The sequence below is a fragment of the Silene latifolia genome, chromosome 6, assembly GCF_048544455.1.
Source record: "Silene latifolia isolate original U9 population chromosome 6, ASM4854445v1, whole genome shotgun sequence".
NCBI lineage: Eukaryota > Viridiplantae > Streptophyta > Magnoliopsida > Caryophyllales > Caryophyllaceae > Silene > Silene latifolia.
The window spans coordinates 122,299,762-122,313,025 of NC_133531.1; the positions used below are offsets into that span (position 1 = coordinate 122,299,762).

The 13,264-nt window shown below is 33.7% G+C and overlaps 1 protein-coding gene across 1 annotated transcript; it reads left to right on the forward strand.

Moving 5' to 3' along the window:
- Positions 1-4,343: 4,343 nt before the first annotated feature.
- On the forward strand, positions 4,344-4,994 carry LOC141588597 (uncharacterized). The gene has a single exon (XM_074410030.1). It carries the CDS (start codon positions 4,344-4,346, stop codon positions 4,992-4,994), a length of 651 nt encoding a protein of 216 aa, XP_074266131.1.
- Positions 4,995-13,264: the final 8,270 nt, after the last annotated feature.

A 13,264-nucleotide genomic window follows, 5' to 3' on the forward strand; every position in this document is an offset into this window, starting at 1 on the left:
GATCATATTCCTTCTTTACCCCGAGTGGATGAATAAAGATGGATGTGCCTTCTTGCAAAAAAAAAAAATCTATACAAATTAATTATACTATATAGTTTTAAAAGAGATAGCACTGTGTGATAGACCTGACCAAGGGACTTCAATGAAATATTATACAGTTTTGGTTGAAGTATAAATTTAGAGAATACCGGAATATGGCGATTTTTCTTAAAATAAAAATGTCCAATTTATGGTATTAATTAGTTTAAAGATTTTAATTATTTAACATACACAAATATAATATAAGTATGTTTTATTTTGAAAACTATTAAAATATAAATAAATCATGCTAGATTTCCTAAAAACATAATATTCCATAATCATTTCTTTGTGATTTAATGCATATATTTAATCAATACTATATATATATATATATATATATATATATATATATATATATATATATATATATATATATATATATATATATATATATATATATATTCTAGAAATCAAGGGATTTCTATGTAGTTAAAGAAATCTATACCATTTAATTATACTATATAGATTTTAATTCTAGCGCTGTGCGATGTACCTGAATAAGGGATTTCAATGTAAATTTTATAGTTTTGGTTGAAATATAAATTTAGATAACAACAAAATATGGTGAGTTTTCCTAAAATAAACATGCCCCGCTTATTAAATTAATTAGTATAAAGATGTTAATTTTTTAACATACACAAATATAGTATAAGTATGTTATATTTTAGAAACTATTAAAAGGTAAATAAATCTATATAGATTTCTAAAAAATATAATATTCCATAATTCATTAGATTTGTAATTTAATTAGTAGCTAATAATAAACGTAATAATGTTAACAAGGGATATAGTGAAAGTAATAATATTAACAACGGGAGTGGTGAACGTGTCTCATAATTTGAAAAAATAATGACAGCAATTATGGCAGGAGAAGTACAATTAATAGTAGTCACAACACATATAATGAAAGTAACAGTAGAAACAACGGAGAGAATGTGAAAAATTAACTAATAATTCGATTTTAGGAAAATATTAATTTATTTAAATATATAAATTTGACAAAACTAACGGGTTAATCGTAAAAATAGCAGGAGTAGTTAACGAAACAACAGTAACCGAAGAGGTAGTGAACGTAATAATATTAACAAGAGATGTAGTGAAAGTAATAATATTAATAGCGGAAGTGATGAACGTGCCTCATAATTTGTTGATTAATTTACATCTCATCATAATTATAAGATTTAAATTGTAAATGTATCTGTTAACCATATTTAGCGATTCATATTTCATTAAAAATAAAATTTAAATGGTAAATAAAGGTAGCCTAAGCGTAGCCGGGCATCAAACATAGTACTCCCTCCTAGTTTGATTGTTGGTTCCCTTTCTTTTAGGCACCATAATTAAAGAAATGAATTTGGACCACACAAAACACTCTACCCCATATGGAATTGAATTTGAACGACACAAAACTTACTAAAAAAAGGAAAGGGGAACCAACATCCGACTAGCATGGAAATGGAAAGGAGAACCAACAATCAGACTAGGAGAAAGTATTATATATACTATGGACCATTATTTTAATGAACAATTTTACTCCCTTTTGACATAATCATTTATTTACCTTTAATTAAATGACCTGTTACAAATAATAATAATAACAAAATAAAAAAAAGCAGAAAAATAATGCGGAACATAAGGCAAATTCTCATATAAAACAATTTTACATACTTTTACTATAAAACCAAGCAATAATTTACCTTAGTAACCCTCCTAAAATAACTTCTACCAACCATTACTCTCCTTAATATAGCCAATATGGCATCAAAGTCCCTTATAAATGGTTTTACAAATGTTTATTTTATAATAGACTTACTCCGAAATGAAGAGGGTATCATTTAAATCTACATTTAAGTTAATTTTGTGTCAACATTTACCTATATCATTAAATGTTCTAAGCCATCTATAACTAAGCCAACATTCATGTCTCATACCAACATGGCAGTTGGTCTTTACTTGTGACGGACACTATCCATCACAAGCTGAAGACGGATAGTGTCTCTCTCATAATAAAGCAAGTGAGAGGGCAAGTGGGGGGCAAATGGAACACCCTATGGATAGTGCCACTTGCAAATTGTGAGAGGGGCATTATCCGTCTTCAGCTTGTGATGGATAGTGCCCGTTTTCAATGAGATTTTGTGCCAACATGGTGTGGCCTCAATGGTAAAAAGTCTACCATTTGGCCATGAAGTCAGAGGTTGGATTCCCGTTGAGTCAAAATATAATACTAACGGTTGGCGATCTATAAACACCACTTTAAACTCTCAAAGAGACCAGTAATTTATCCTAACTTTAAAATGGATAAAGCGTACCCTTAACCTAAACTTTTGGACACCAGAAAAACATTCATGTTCCATGACCTCTCTGTATTGACTAAGTAACCCAATCTGGTTGGGTTTTTGGGTCAATTTGTAATTTGACCAGCCAAAAACGCTGACTATCGTGGAGCAATTAACAAGTTCTCCTTATGTACTAGTCTAAACTCTTTAAGTCATAAAACGAATCACAGTTAGACTTTTGTGACAGTATGAGGTCTATAGACTAATACCATTGCATTTGCAAAGGTGCAGCCTAGCTCCGGTCTTATACGTCCAATTGCGTTATTTGATTTGTTTTTTCAAAATGTTAAGTCTTAAGAGTTAAGACTATGAACTTCAAATCCCAAAAAATTCTAATAATATTCTTGTGCTTCAAGGGCTTTAATGTAGACCTGATAAACGGGTCAACTGAATCAGGTTCGACCGGATTATTTCGAACTCAGGTCATTTTCTGATTAAACTATTATCAAGTTATTTGTGGAAAATAATCAATTTGCTATAATAGATATTCAGGTCGGGTCAATTTGGGTTCGGGCGTCGGCACAGATTGAGTCACTTTTGTCAAGTCTACTTTAGTGCCTCGTCTCTCATTACAAGATCTTGTGAAAGTATGGACGATATGAGTTGTGGCCATAAATACTAAATACAGTTAACATACAACAAGGTTAAAGGTTCGTAGTTCGAATGGTTTTGTGGTAACGGTTAAGGGACTAGTAACCTTGTTTATTTAGATTACATTATGTGATGTGACCTTGTTTATTTGAATTACATTATGCAACATTCGATTGGAATATGTAAAGGAAAAATTTACATGGTATCTCCAAATTTTCCACTTTGTACATGGTGTCCAATATTTTAAGTTTGTGCATATGATGTCCTTTATGTTTGATTTTCATACACAGAATGCCATTTTTATCGATACAAAAAATTTCAATTGAGCATAAATCCTAAACCAAAAATTAGAATCAGCCAATTTTTTTTTCTAAAATGATTAACTCGTCATAATTTACAAATTAGGAGAAACATTTACGACTAACGTTTTTTAGGGTTCTATTTTTTTTACGAAAATCTCAAATAAACCATAACTTCGATATTAAATTTTCGAATGACCATTTTCATTTGATCAAATTATAGGTCTCGAAGAGATCATATAAATTTTGAAAAAAAAATGATAGTCCATTCGGACTTCTGATCTACGATTTATGCTTAATTGAAGATTGTAAAAGCGATAAAAAGGACATATTGTACTTGAAAATCAATCCTCAAGGATATCATGGTATCCAAATTTAAAAAGTTGGATACCACATGCAAGATGGCAAAGTTAAGGGATACCACTTAAATTTTCCAAAATGGAAAAGGGAGGCCGAAAAGCACCAACAAATAAAGGCCCAAGGATATCAAGTTGAACGAAGAAATCGGAATGTAAGCCATATTATCCCACGTGACAACTCAGTGTTCTAAAATAAGGTGCTAAACAAAAGGACAAAAAATTATGTAGAAGAATCGAGCTAGGTAATAGAGTCGTTGCTCTCCTCCAAAGAGTCGTTGCACTTCTTGGCTGAAGATCCCCCAATCAAGGTCACAAATGATCTTCCTTCCTAATTTGTAGATATTGTATATTTTACCTTATATACATAATCTTCTAGTATATTATATATAATAGCATAGCTCTCCTTGTAAACATACAGAATAATCAATACAATAATTCATATTATTACATTCTCGTTTCATATTATGGTATCAGAGCTAGGTTATCAATTTTTTCTTCTTTCTCTGCCGCCATCGATACCCACGAAAAAACCTCATCAATACCCGTCCCTTGGGATCCGACCTTTACTTGTCTCTTTGCTAAGAGTAGTTTGTGAAGTTATAAATATTGTTTTGGTTGGTAGCTTTTGACGACGATTTTTAAACCACACCAATTATCTTTAATGGCGAAAATTATAGATGTGGGCGGATGCGGTTGAGAATGGATTGGATGCTAAAAATAAATTAGCTTTTATCGAGGGAAAGGTCAATGAACCGGAGAGTAATAGTGATGAAGATAATCTTGAATTGGTGGCATGGCGACAGTGCAACGCTATGCTAAGGGCGTGGCTTCGGAATATTATTTATCCAAAATTGCACCCGAGTATCACTTTTTCACAACCCATCAAAGACGTTGGGGATGAACTACGTGAAAGGTGCTCGACAGGCAACACGCCTAGGGTTCACCAGTTAAAGAGCGAGTTAAATGAATGCAAACAAGGAAGAGACTGGGTCGTGGAATACTACACGAGATTGAAGACCATCTTAGACGAGTTAGCAAATTACAACAAGATCAAGGATTGCACTTGTTGGGCAGCTGCGTCGATAGCAAAGAAACGAGAAGAGGAGAAAGTACATCAGTTTTTGATGGGTTTAGATTCTAAATTATACGGAAATATAAGAACTAACCTACTGATTGAGGATCCTATTGCAAGTCTGACCCGTGCCTATGCCCTGATCTTAAGAGAAGAGAGACATACCTCCCTTACCAAAGTAAAGGAAGACCGGAATGAAGCTGCCATGGTTGCTAGAGTTTACAATGGAGGCAAGGGACGTAACCCGAAACCATAAACCGAAAAACAGCCGATACCCAGTATCTGTCAAGTCTCCAACAAACACCTGAAGATTATCGGACTACAACATGCTTAGGAATCGCAGCGTTTGATCGACAGTTTTGTACAACTATACGTCGGAAAACTTAAAACGATTTCGAAAAAAAAAAACATTTCAAAACATTTCAAAAGTACCTGGAGTGTTTAATGCATGACGACGGGGTCACAATGAAACTAATTAGAGTCAAAGGCAACACCAGACCAAAAACCGACTCAAAAATTCAAATCCCGACTCCAACAACGAGTCAAACCGAGTCAAACACAAAAACAAACTTTTCAAAGACTTCCATGTTAAGGATTCCCGGAATCCTTAATGGTCAAGTACAAATCAAGTTCATCCAAAACATAGGATAGAACAAATCATGATTACACTTGCGTGATAGTGACAAGACACCTCGAAGACCCGCGAAATGGCTCGCGCCTCTTCAAGCAGCCCATGTGGCCACGTCGCTAAAAACGCATACAACCACCCATTTTCTTATAAATACCCCTCAAATGCCACCATTTGAGAGTTACGCGAGCATCCGCCCCCTCATTTCTCCCTTAAAATTCTAGACTCGACTTCTCAAGTCACAAACCGACACGTGTTTCTGACCTACCGATCGAAAACACAAGCCTTACACATTGTTTGGTATCGTCATCGTGCATTAAACCGCTTGACCGACCATCTCGACCAACTACACCATCACTAAAATTAAAACACTCTTTTACATTGCTAAAACGGTTTTCAAACCGAGTTTTCCGACCAAACAAGTTGATACACTTTCTTCGATTTCTCGTCTCAAGCCTAGCATGTAAGTATGAGGGTGTAAAAATCCTCTTCTATCATGTCTTTCATTTGTTTTATGACTATAACATGCTAAAACATGCATAACATGGTCCAAATACGGGATAAATGAGCCAAAACCGGGTTTTTGGCCGAGACTGGGGCTGCTTGTATAGCAGACAGGCTCGCGCCTAAAGTCCCTCTCAGGCCTTAATCCAACCGTGTTTGGTCTCTTCGTCTCTTTATTTTCATTTCCAATTTGTAATCAGTTTTTACCATTTCAAATATTTGAAATCATTTTATGATAAACTTTAACCATAAAACATTTTTCACCCTTGGTTCCTAAAACCATGATGGTTTAATCCGTGTTTCGGTGATAATATTTGGTTAATTATATTATAAAAGGTATTTTAAAACCTTTTATTCCATTTCTTTAAATTTTAAAAGGCATTTCAAAACCTTTTTCATTTCTTTACATTTTCAAAAAAAAATGCATTAGTCATAAACACAAAATCATCCTTGGTACGAGGATAAACATTGACTAAACATTGACTAATTACCATGTCGGATTTTAACCCGAGTACGATGATAAACATTGACTAATTATAAACAAATGAACTTAAAACAATTAGTTCACAATTATTTTCAAAACTATTCATGTCAAGCTTGCAAAACCGAACCCGACAACGAATATTGTCAAAATAATGATGGTTATTCAAGTCTCGTTCCTCACATCAATACAAAAGCGGCCTAAGCGGCCTTTTCAAATCAAGACGGGTTCAAACACCCTCTTTTCAATCCATTTTATGAACTTTTCCAATGGTCAGAAGACGCCCTTCAATCGTCTGTTGACCCGCGCCTAAACAGGCCACTCATTTTTCCATTTTCAAACCAGGACAGGCCTGCTTGCATCGCCTGATGGCTCGCACCTATATTGGCTGCCTGATGCAGGGTCTGTTTCCTTCCACCACTTGCCTAAGACAATCCCGACTTCGGTTAACCCGAATACAGGACGGATCAGATGACAAATCTTCCCATTTTACATCATATTTGCAAAACGCCCGGTAATGGTGCCTCTTCTACCTCGTTAACTAACTTGGACATGGTTGATTTTAACACTTTAAGTCCTCGGGAGTTGGTCGAGGTCTCTCAAATGTGGCAAGCACGAAAGGCGGAGTCCTTGACCAATCGACTTAATGGTAATATCTCATTTATCTCTTGGATTATTGACACGGGCGCATCCCATAATATGTCGGGATGTTTGTTGATCTCACTTTACAAACATTCACTCTATTACTCCTGTGTCGGTTGGTTTACCGAATGGTGACCTTACACTCGCAACCCAAAGCGGTGATATACAAATCTCGTCTCGATTTATTTTACGCAAAGTTTTATATGCACCTAATCTTCAATATAATTTAATTTCGGTTTCTAATTTATTACGTGACACTTCGCTAACTATTCAATTCTCTCATAAAATGTGCCTCATTCAAGACCATTCATCGAAGACGGTGATTTTGGCGAGTGAGTAGTGCGAAGGGTTGTATTTTCCCATAGGTGTCCGTAGGGACGAAGGTCGAGCACACGTGGTTGGCATTCTGGACACCCTCGAACTTTGGCACCGGAGGTTGGGACACCCCACTTTCCATATATCTCGTTTTTTACCTTGCTTAAATAATACTTCCCGTACTACTTTGTATTTTCATAGTAAACATTGTGATATTTGCCTTCGTGCAAAACAAACTCCAGAACCTTTTCCTTTAAGCACAAACATTGCTACGGGTATTTTTGATTTGATACATTGCGATATTTAGGGTCCTTATACCGAAAATGCCTCTTGTGGCTCAAGTTATTTTTTAACCATAGTTGATGACTTCTCTCGAACTATGTGGGTCTACTTATTACGACATAAGAGTGATACTCGATAAACTTTATTAAAAATTTTTGCTTTAATCGAACGACAATTTCAAAAGAAAATCAAAACCATTCGAAGCGACTATGGCCGCGAATTCACTTGTTTTGAACGGTTTTTTAATGAAAATGGTATTTTATTTCAAACTTCTAATGTCAACACACCTTAACAAAATGGTCGGGTCGAACGAAAACACTGACATATTTTAAATGTGGCGCGTGCTCTTCTCTTTCAAGCAAGCTTACCCCTTTATTTTTGGGGCGAATGTGTACTTGCGGTAGTTCATCTAATCAATTGTACTCCCTCGACTATTCACAATGGTAAGACCCCTTACGAAGTTTTATTCAATAAGCCTCCACAAATGAATCTTATTCGTACTTTTGGATGCCTATGTTATGCTAAAAACATTAACCGCACTCGTACTTTTTTGTGCACCTGTAAATATACTATTACATTACACATTCATAGCATTATTAGCTAATGAGGGAGCAATCTTATTTAACCTACGATCGAGAAATAAAATGAAAACATAAACAATGAAAATGTGGAATAAGATGAGCAATATCCTCCAATTCGACAACACCAGGTGACATGCTAAATCGCGCACCTATCAAAAATAAATCAACTGGGCTAAGCTAATGCAGTAGAGGAAGTCGGGATCGGATCCACAGGGAGACAAATGTGTTCTATTTGCAATTCTATGTCCGTCTGAGTCACAAATTTCGGGGGTTGATTGGTTTTTCCTATCAACTAAATGTTGGAGTTAGTGTCCTCCACAATAGTGCGTTTACATAATAAATCTCATTAAAGGAATATTATCGGATATTTAATTATTTGATCCTCGTCAGTTGATTAACGTAAATCGAAAACGGTTGGCTGACTAGAGTTTGACGTTATTGTCGTGAGACGGCGGTGATCAACTGACCCCTTTCGGTCACACCTAAAGGAACGAACCCCAATTGACAACTAATTAATTGTATGAGATACACTTTATTTAGTCCCTTGATTTGTAGACTAAAAGGTTAGTCGATTATTTTAGAGAGATTTCGAGTTGCGAACTCGAGGCATGACAATTATTATTTAATTATGCGATAATTGAATAATAAATTTTGGGAGACGGGTTTTAGTTAATTAATTGTTAATTCACTAAAATTGTACTAATTGATTAATGTGATTAATATTAGTACGTAAATAATATGTGTAGCGGTACACGTATATTTACGGAGTGATTTGGACGAAATTAATTGGAAGCATTTAAACATGAAACGATGTTTAAATAAATTTTACACGTATTTGTGCGACAAATATAAGAACCAAAATGAACCCGTAAATGGGACATTGGACCGTGTAAATGGAGTGTAGTGGATGATTAAAATTATAATCATTACACATTACTTGTTATTCTTCCATAATATTGTCATATGATCATGTGCATGTGATAAAGATTGGACAAATATTATAACAAGTTGACTCCCTCACTCCACCTCACTCCACCCGCCACTTTCCCCTTATACACTCCAAATTGTTGTTCAGTTTTACACACTTCACTTGTACATTTTGCATGTGAACAACAATTTGTCTATCTTCTCTCTAAAATAATAAACATCCTTTACTAAGTTGTTAGTAAACTAAAATGAATTATTACTAAGAGTGTTAGTAATATTTACATATTATCAAGGGTAATCTTATTAATATCTAGTTAATATTAGTAAGGTTGTTGGGTAAGTTCTTGGGTGCTTAAGAAAGGAGGTGTTCTATTTTGGACACTTGAAGATGGAGGATCTTGCCATTTATTTTAAGCTCAAGAGCAACCAAGATGGGTGATCTTGGTTGTGCCCAAATACTACCATTTTTCAATGTAAGGAAAATTGTTTTCCTCTTCTTTTATATTATTATGCTTTTATATTGCATACATGTTACATAGATCACATAAACTCAAGTTATGAGATAATTTGACATTTAATTAGAGTGTCTAATTAGGATCTATGATCTTTCAAGTGGTATCAGAGATTAGGCTTTGTAATTTGCATGTTGATTTTAAGCATATTAATAAATTATGAGATAATTTATAAAAACTCAAAAATTGTGTTAGAAGAGGTTTTAGCACGAAATTTTTGGGATATGCATACCTACTGATCTCAAAAGATTTGTGGTAAAGTTTGGTGATTTATGAAGTAATTTTGCTATTTTTAATGATTTTTGGTAGAAAACCGAGATTGACTAAAAATAGTTAAATGATGATTCAGGCCATGGAATTTTTATGGTGTTTCATGCATGTTTTCTACTGATTGTATACAAAAGTTTGAAGGTTTGTTTGATTTTTTTGCATGTTTATTGATTTTATGAGATAATAGTCGATAAAAGTGAAATAAATTAATCATAATTTCGAAACAATTGATTCTGCCCGTGATAATTTTATGTACATTTGAAAATGTTATTTAAAAGATAAAAGTGAAAATTAAAAATTTGATTTCACGATAAATATTGATCTTTTTTCTTCATAAATTTTATCCGAATTTTTGGGGCAAGTTTTATGACATTTTAGTGTTCTTAGGAGTGTTCTAGAATACTCAAAAATTTTGTTTCAATTTTTTGAGTAATTTTTCAATTATTTTGGATTTTTACTTAAAAATTATGATTTTACCGATTAAATTAGCAAAATATCACCAAATCAAACTAATTATTCATCATAAAATTAGTGAGGACTAATTTTGAGGCCCAAAACAGTTTGGATAATTAGTTTGGACTTAAATGAGATTTAAGAGTTGATTATTGATTTTTACTTGTTAAAAATCGATTAAATCTACAAAAACCGAGATGGATACCAACGATTGATGGATAGGGTGATTTTGGCATCATAATACAATATTTTAAGCATATTTATTTAAGTTGACTGAATGATTGTCATTTATTTAAAGTATTTATCTTGTTGTACCTAGTATGGCCTAGTTTATTTTAATCGTTATTATCCAAAATGAATGGAAATATCGATTTGTTTGTAATTAAATACGATCTCGTATCGTCGGTTTGTAATTAATTAATAGTTTTATTTATTTTATTAATTAATGTATAATAGGAATAGCTATGTAATTTAAATTGTAATAGTTGTTCTTACCGGCGTTTCCAAAAGACGGATTACATCGAGACGGAGTCTATTTTTGGAAGGTGTTCCAAATCCCACAAGAAGGAGCCACTTTTGGAATGAAGAGGCAAGGGACCAAGGAGTTGGTTTCCGATATGTAATAGTCTAGTTTTTATTAACTAGGTGGCCATACTAGGATTTATTCGTATGCTTACTAGTTTGCTTGTTTTTATTTTCGCGCATGCCAAAATCGCCATTCACATACATTTTATCTTTGCGATTGTCAATTCACGTCATTTACATTCACCGACTTAGTTCACTTATAGGGAATTTATGACTAAATTGACAAGATCTCTTGTTCATTAGAGCCACGCTCGCCCAAGCGGGGTGTTCTCTTTTTACCTTGAGTAAGTAGGGTGGTAAACGGTTATCACGCGCGAAAGTTGGTTAGACTCAACGGGGTATAAGACGGTCTTGTATTCCGGGGATAGTAGATGAATTTAAGGAAATTCGTCGACCAAGAGTTTTAGAGGTAGAATTAGTCAACGTGACTTACCGAATTTACACAATTATGGGATGTTTCGCCCAAGCAATGCTCATTTTTGTTTAATATTTGGGTCTTGGAATCATTTATATAATTTAGTGGGAGATCATTATATAAATGTTAAAACTTGTTAAAGATGTTTCACAAGTAAAATTAAAACATTGAATGTTAATTTTTCCTATTTTTCGTTCATTCTCATAAATGTATGACATCGTGCACTTCATCCTCCTTTCTCTATTTATTGTTATACTTGTTTCATTCTTTCATAGAAAGCGGTTTCTTTGAAGGAATTAATGATTGGTAACATGATTTACCAATTCACCTACATAAGCTTACAACGATTTTTGCGGTTATTATACAACTTAATTAACGTCCATACATATTAAAAAGAGGTTTCATGTTGCAAACTCATATTACGAGTTTAAAAGGAAGTCACATTTTATCAAGAGAATCTTGATTTCGGAAGTGACACCTCCGTCATGATGATGACATATTAGTTTTAATTACTCAAGTGTAATTCAAAAGTTTGCGAAAAGACTTTTCAAAAACACTTATAATACTCCAATATGATACCGTTAAATGGCTCACTTCGAGAAAGGCCAAATCGATTGTTTATGCGCTAAAGAGTTTAGGCATATGATAACAATTGAACGGTTACGTAGTCCAATTTCGCAAGAAGTTGAGATTTTGCCACATGTTGCACTCACTTTATAGTAATTCACTCTTACTAAGTGTATAAAATATCACGACTGACATAAAGAGAGGTCTTCATGAGATTATTTTTGCTTGATTGAAGCAAAGAGGAATGTGAAAGTGAGTGGGAGTTAAGAAGAATCAACCCTAGATGTATGCGATAGAACAAAAGTTGAAAGAGACATCTACTCAATGGATAGGCTAGTTCCAATATCTTGGTATGAGATACCAAGTACGGGTCATTTCTTTGTAAAGAAGTTTACATGAATTGACAAAACGTAAGACGTCTAGCATAGGCCATTTTTGTATCGAAATGGTGCTAGAGTAGCAATGATTTCGATACGGACAAATGTACCTAAATTTGGTTTTAAAAGAATGTAATCATCTATGTTTATACATAGAAGGCATTACTCATGTGATTTAAAACAAAATGTTGTACCTACTCCTATGATAACTTGGTAGTTGGTTTAGACCACTTAAGTTAGAGGTATTTTACATTCTTCACGAAAACTAAATGTTATACTATCTTGTAGATTTTAAAGTCTCTAATCTGGTGAACCCAATTGATCAAACCTCAAGTAAATTCGTTTCAAACGAGTAAACGAAAAGCACATTGAACAACCATTTGATTGTGAGTCTTATGGTATGTGTGCATGTACTATGTTTTTCTTTTGCAGAAAAGAAACATAATAGTGAGGTGATTGACCATATACATACGGATGTTTAAGGCCGATAGTTGGTTATATATATATACTTCGTCACCTTTACCATAATGTTAAGTAGATATGAAAACCTCATATCTATTTAATAAGACATAAAAGTGATTTTTAAAACGTGGAATATTTTCAAATGAAGTAGTAAACCAAAAGCACGTCAAGATCAAGATGTTGATCGGAAGTTTCAAAGTAATGACTTTGAAGATCAAATAGGTAATATCAAGTAATGACCTTGATAATCACTAAGAAGATTGTGAACCAGTTCACATAATACCTTCTCCTTGGGACACCATAGAGTATGGTGTAGTCAAGTATATAAGCCGAACTTTATGAGATATAGTTTGAGGTTTTTCGCAATTTTGTAAGCTATTTTCTCACTAAAAATTTAAAACCCGACTATAATAGCCTAAATGACTCCATATGAGATATGGATAGGGAGAGTCCCTAACTTGTCTTTTTATACATTTGGGATCATAAATGTTTATGTTCAGAACAAATTTTGTATTTGTGAGGGTT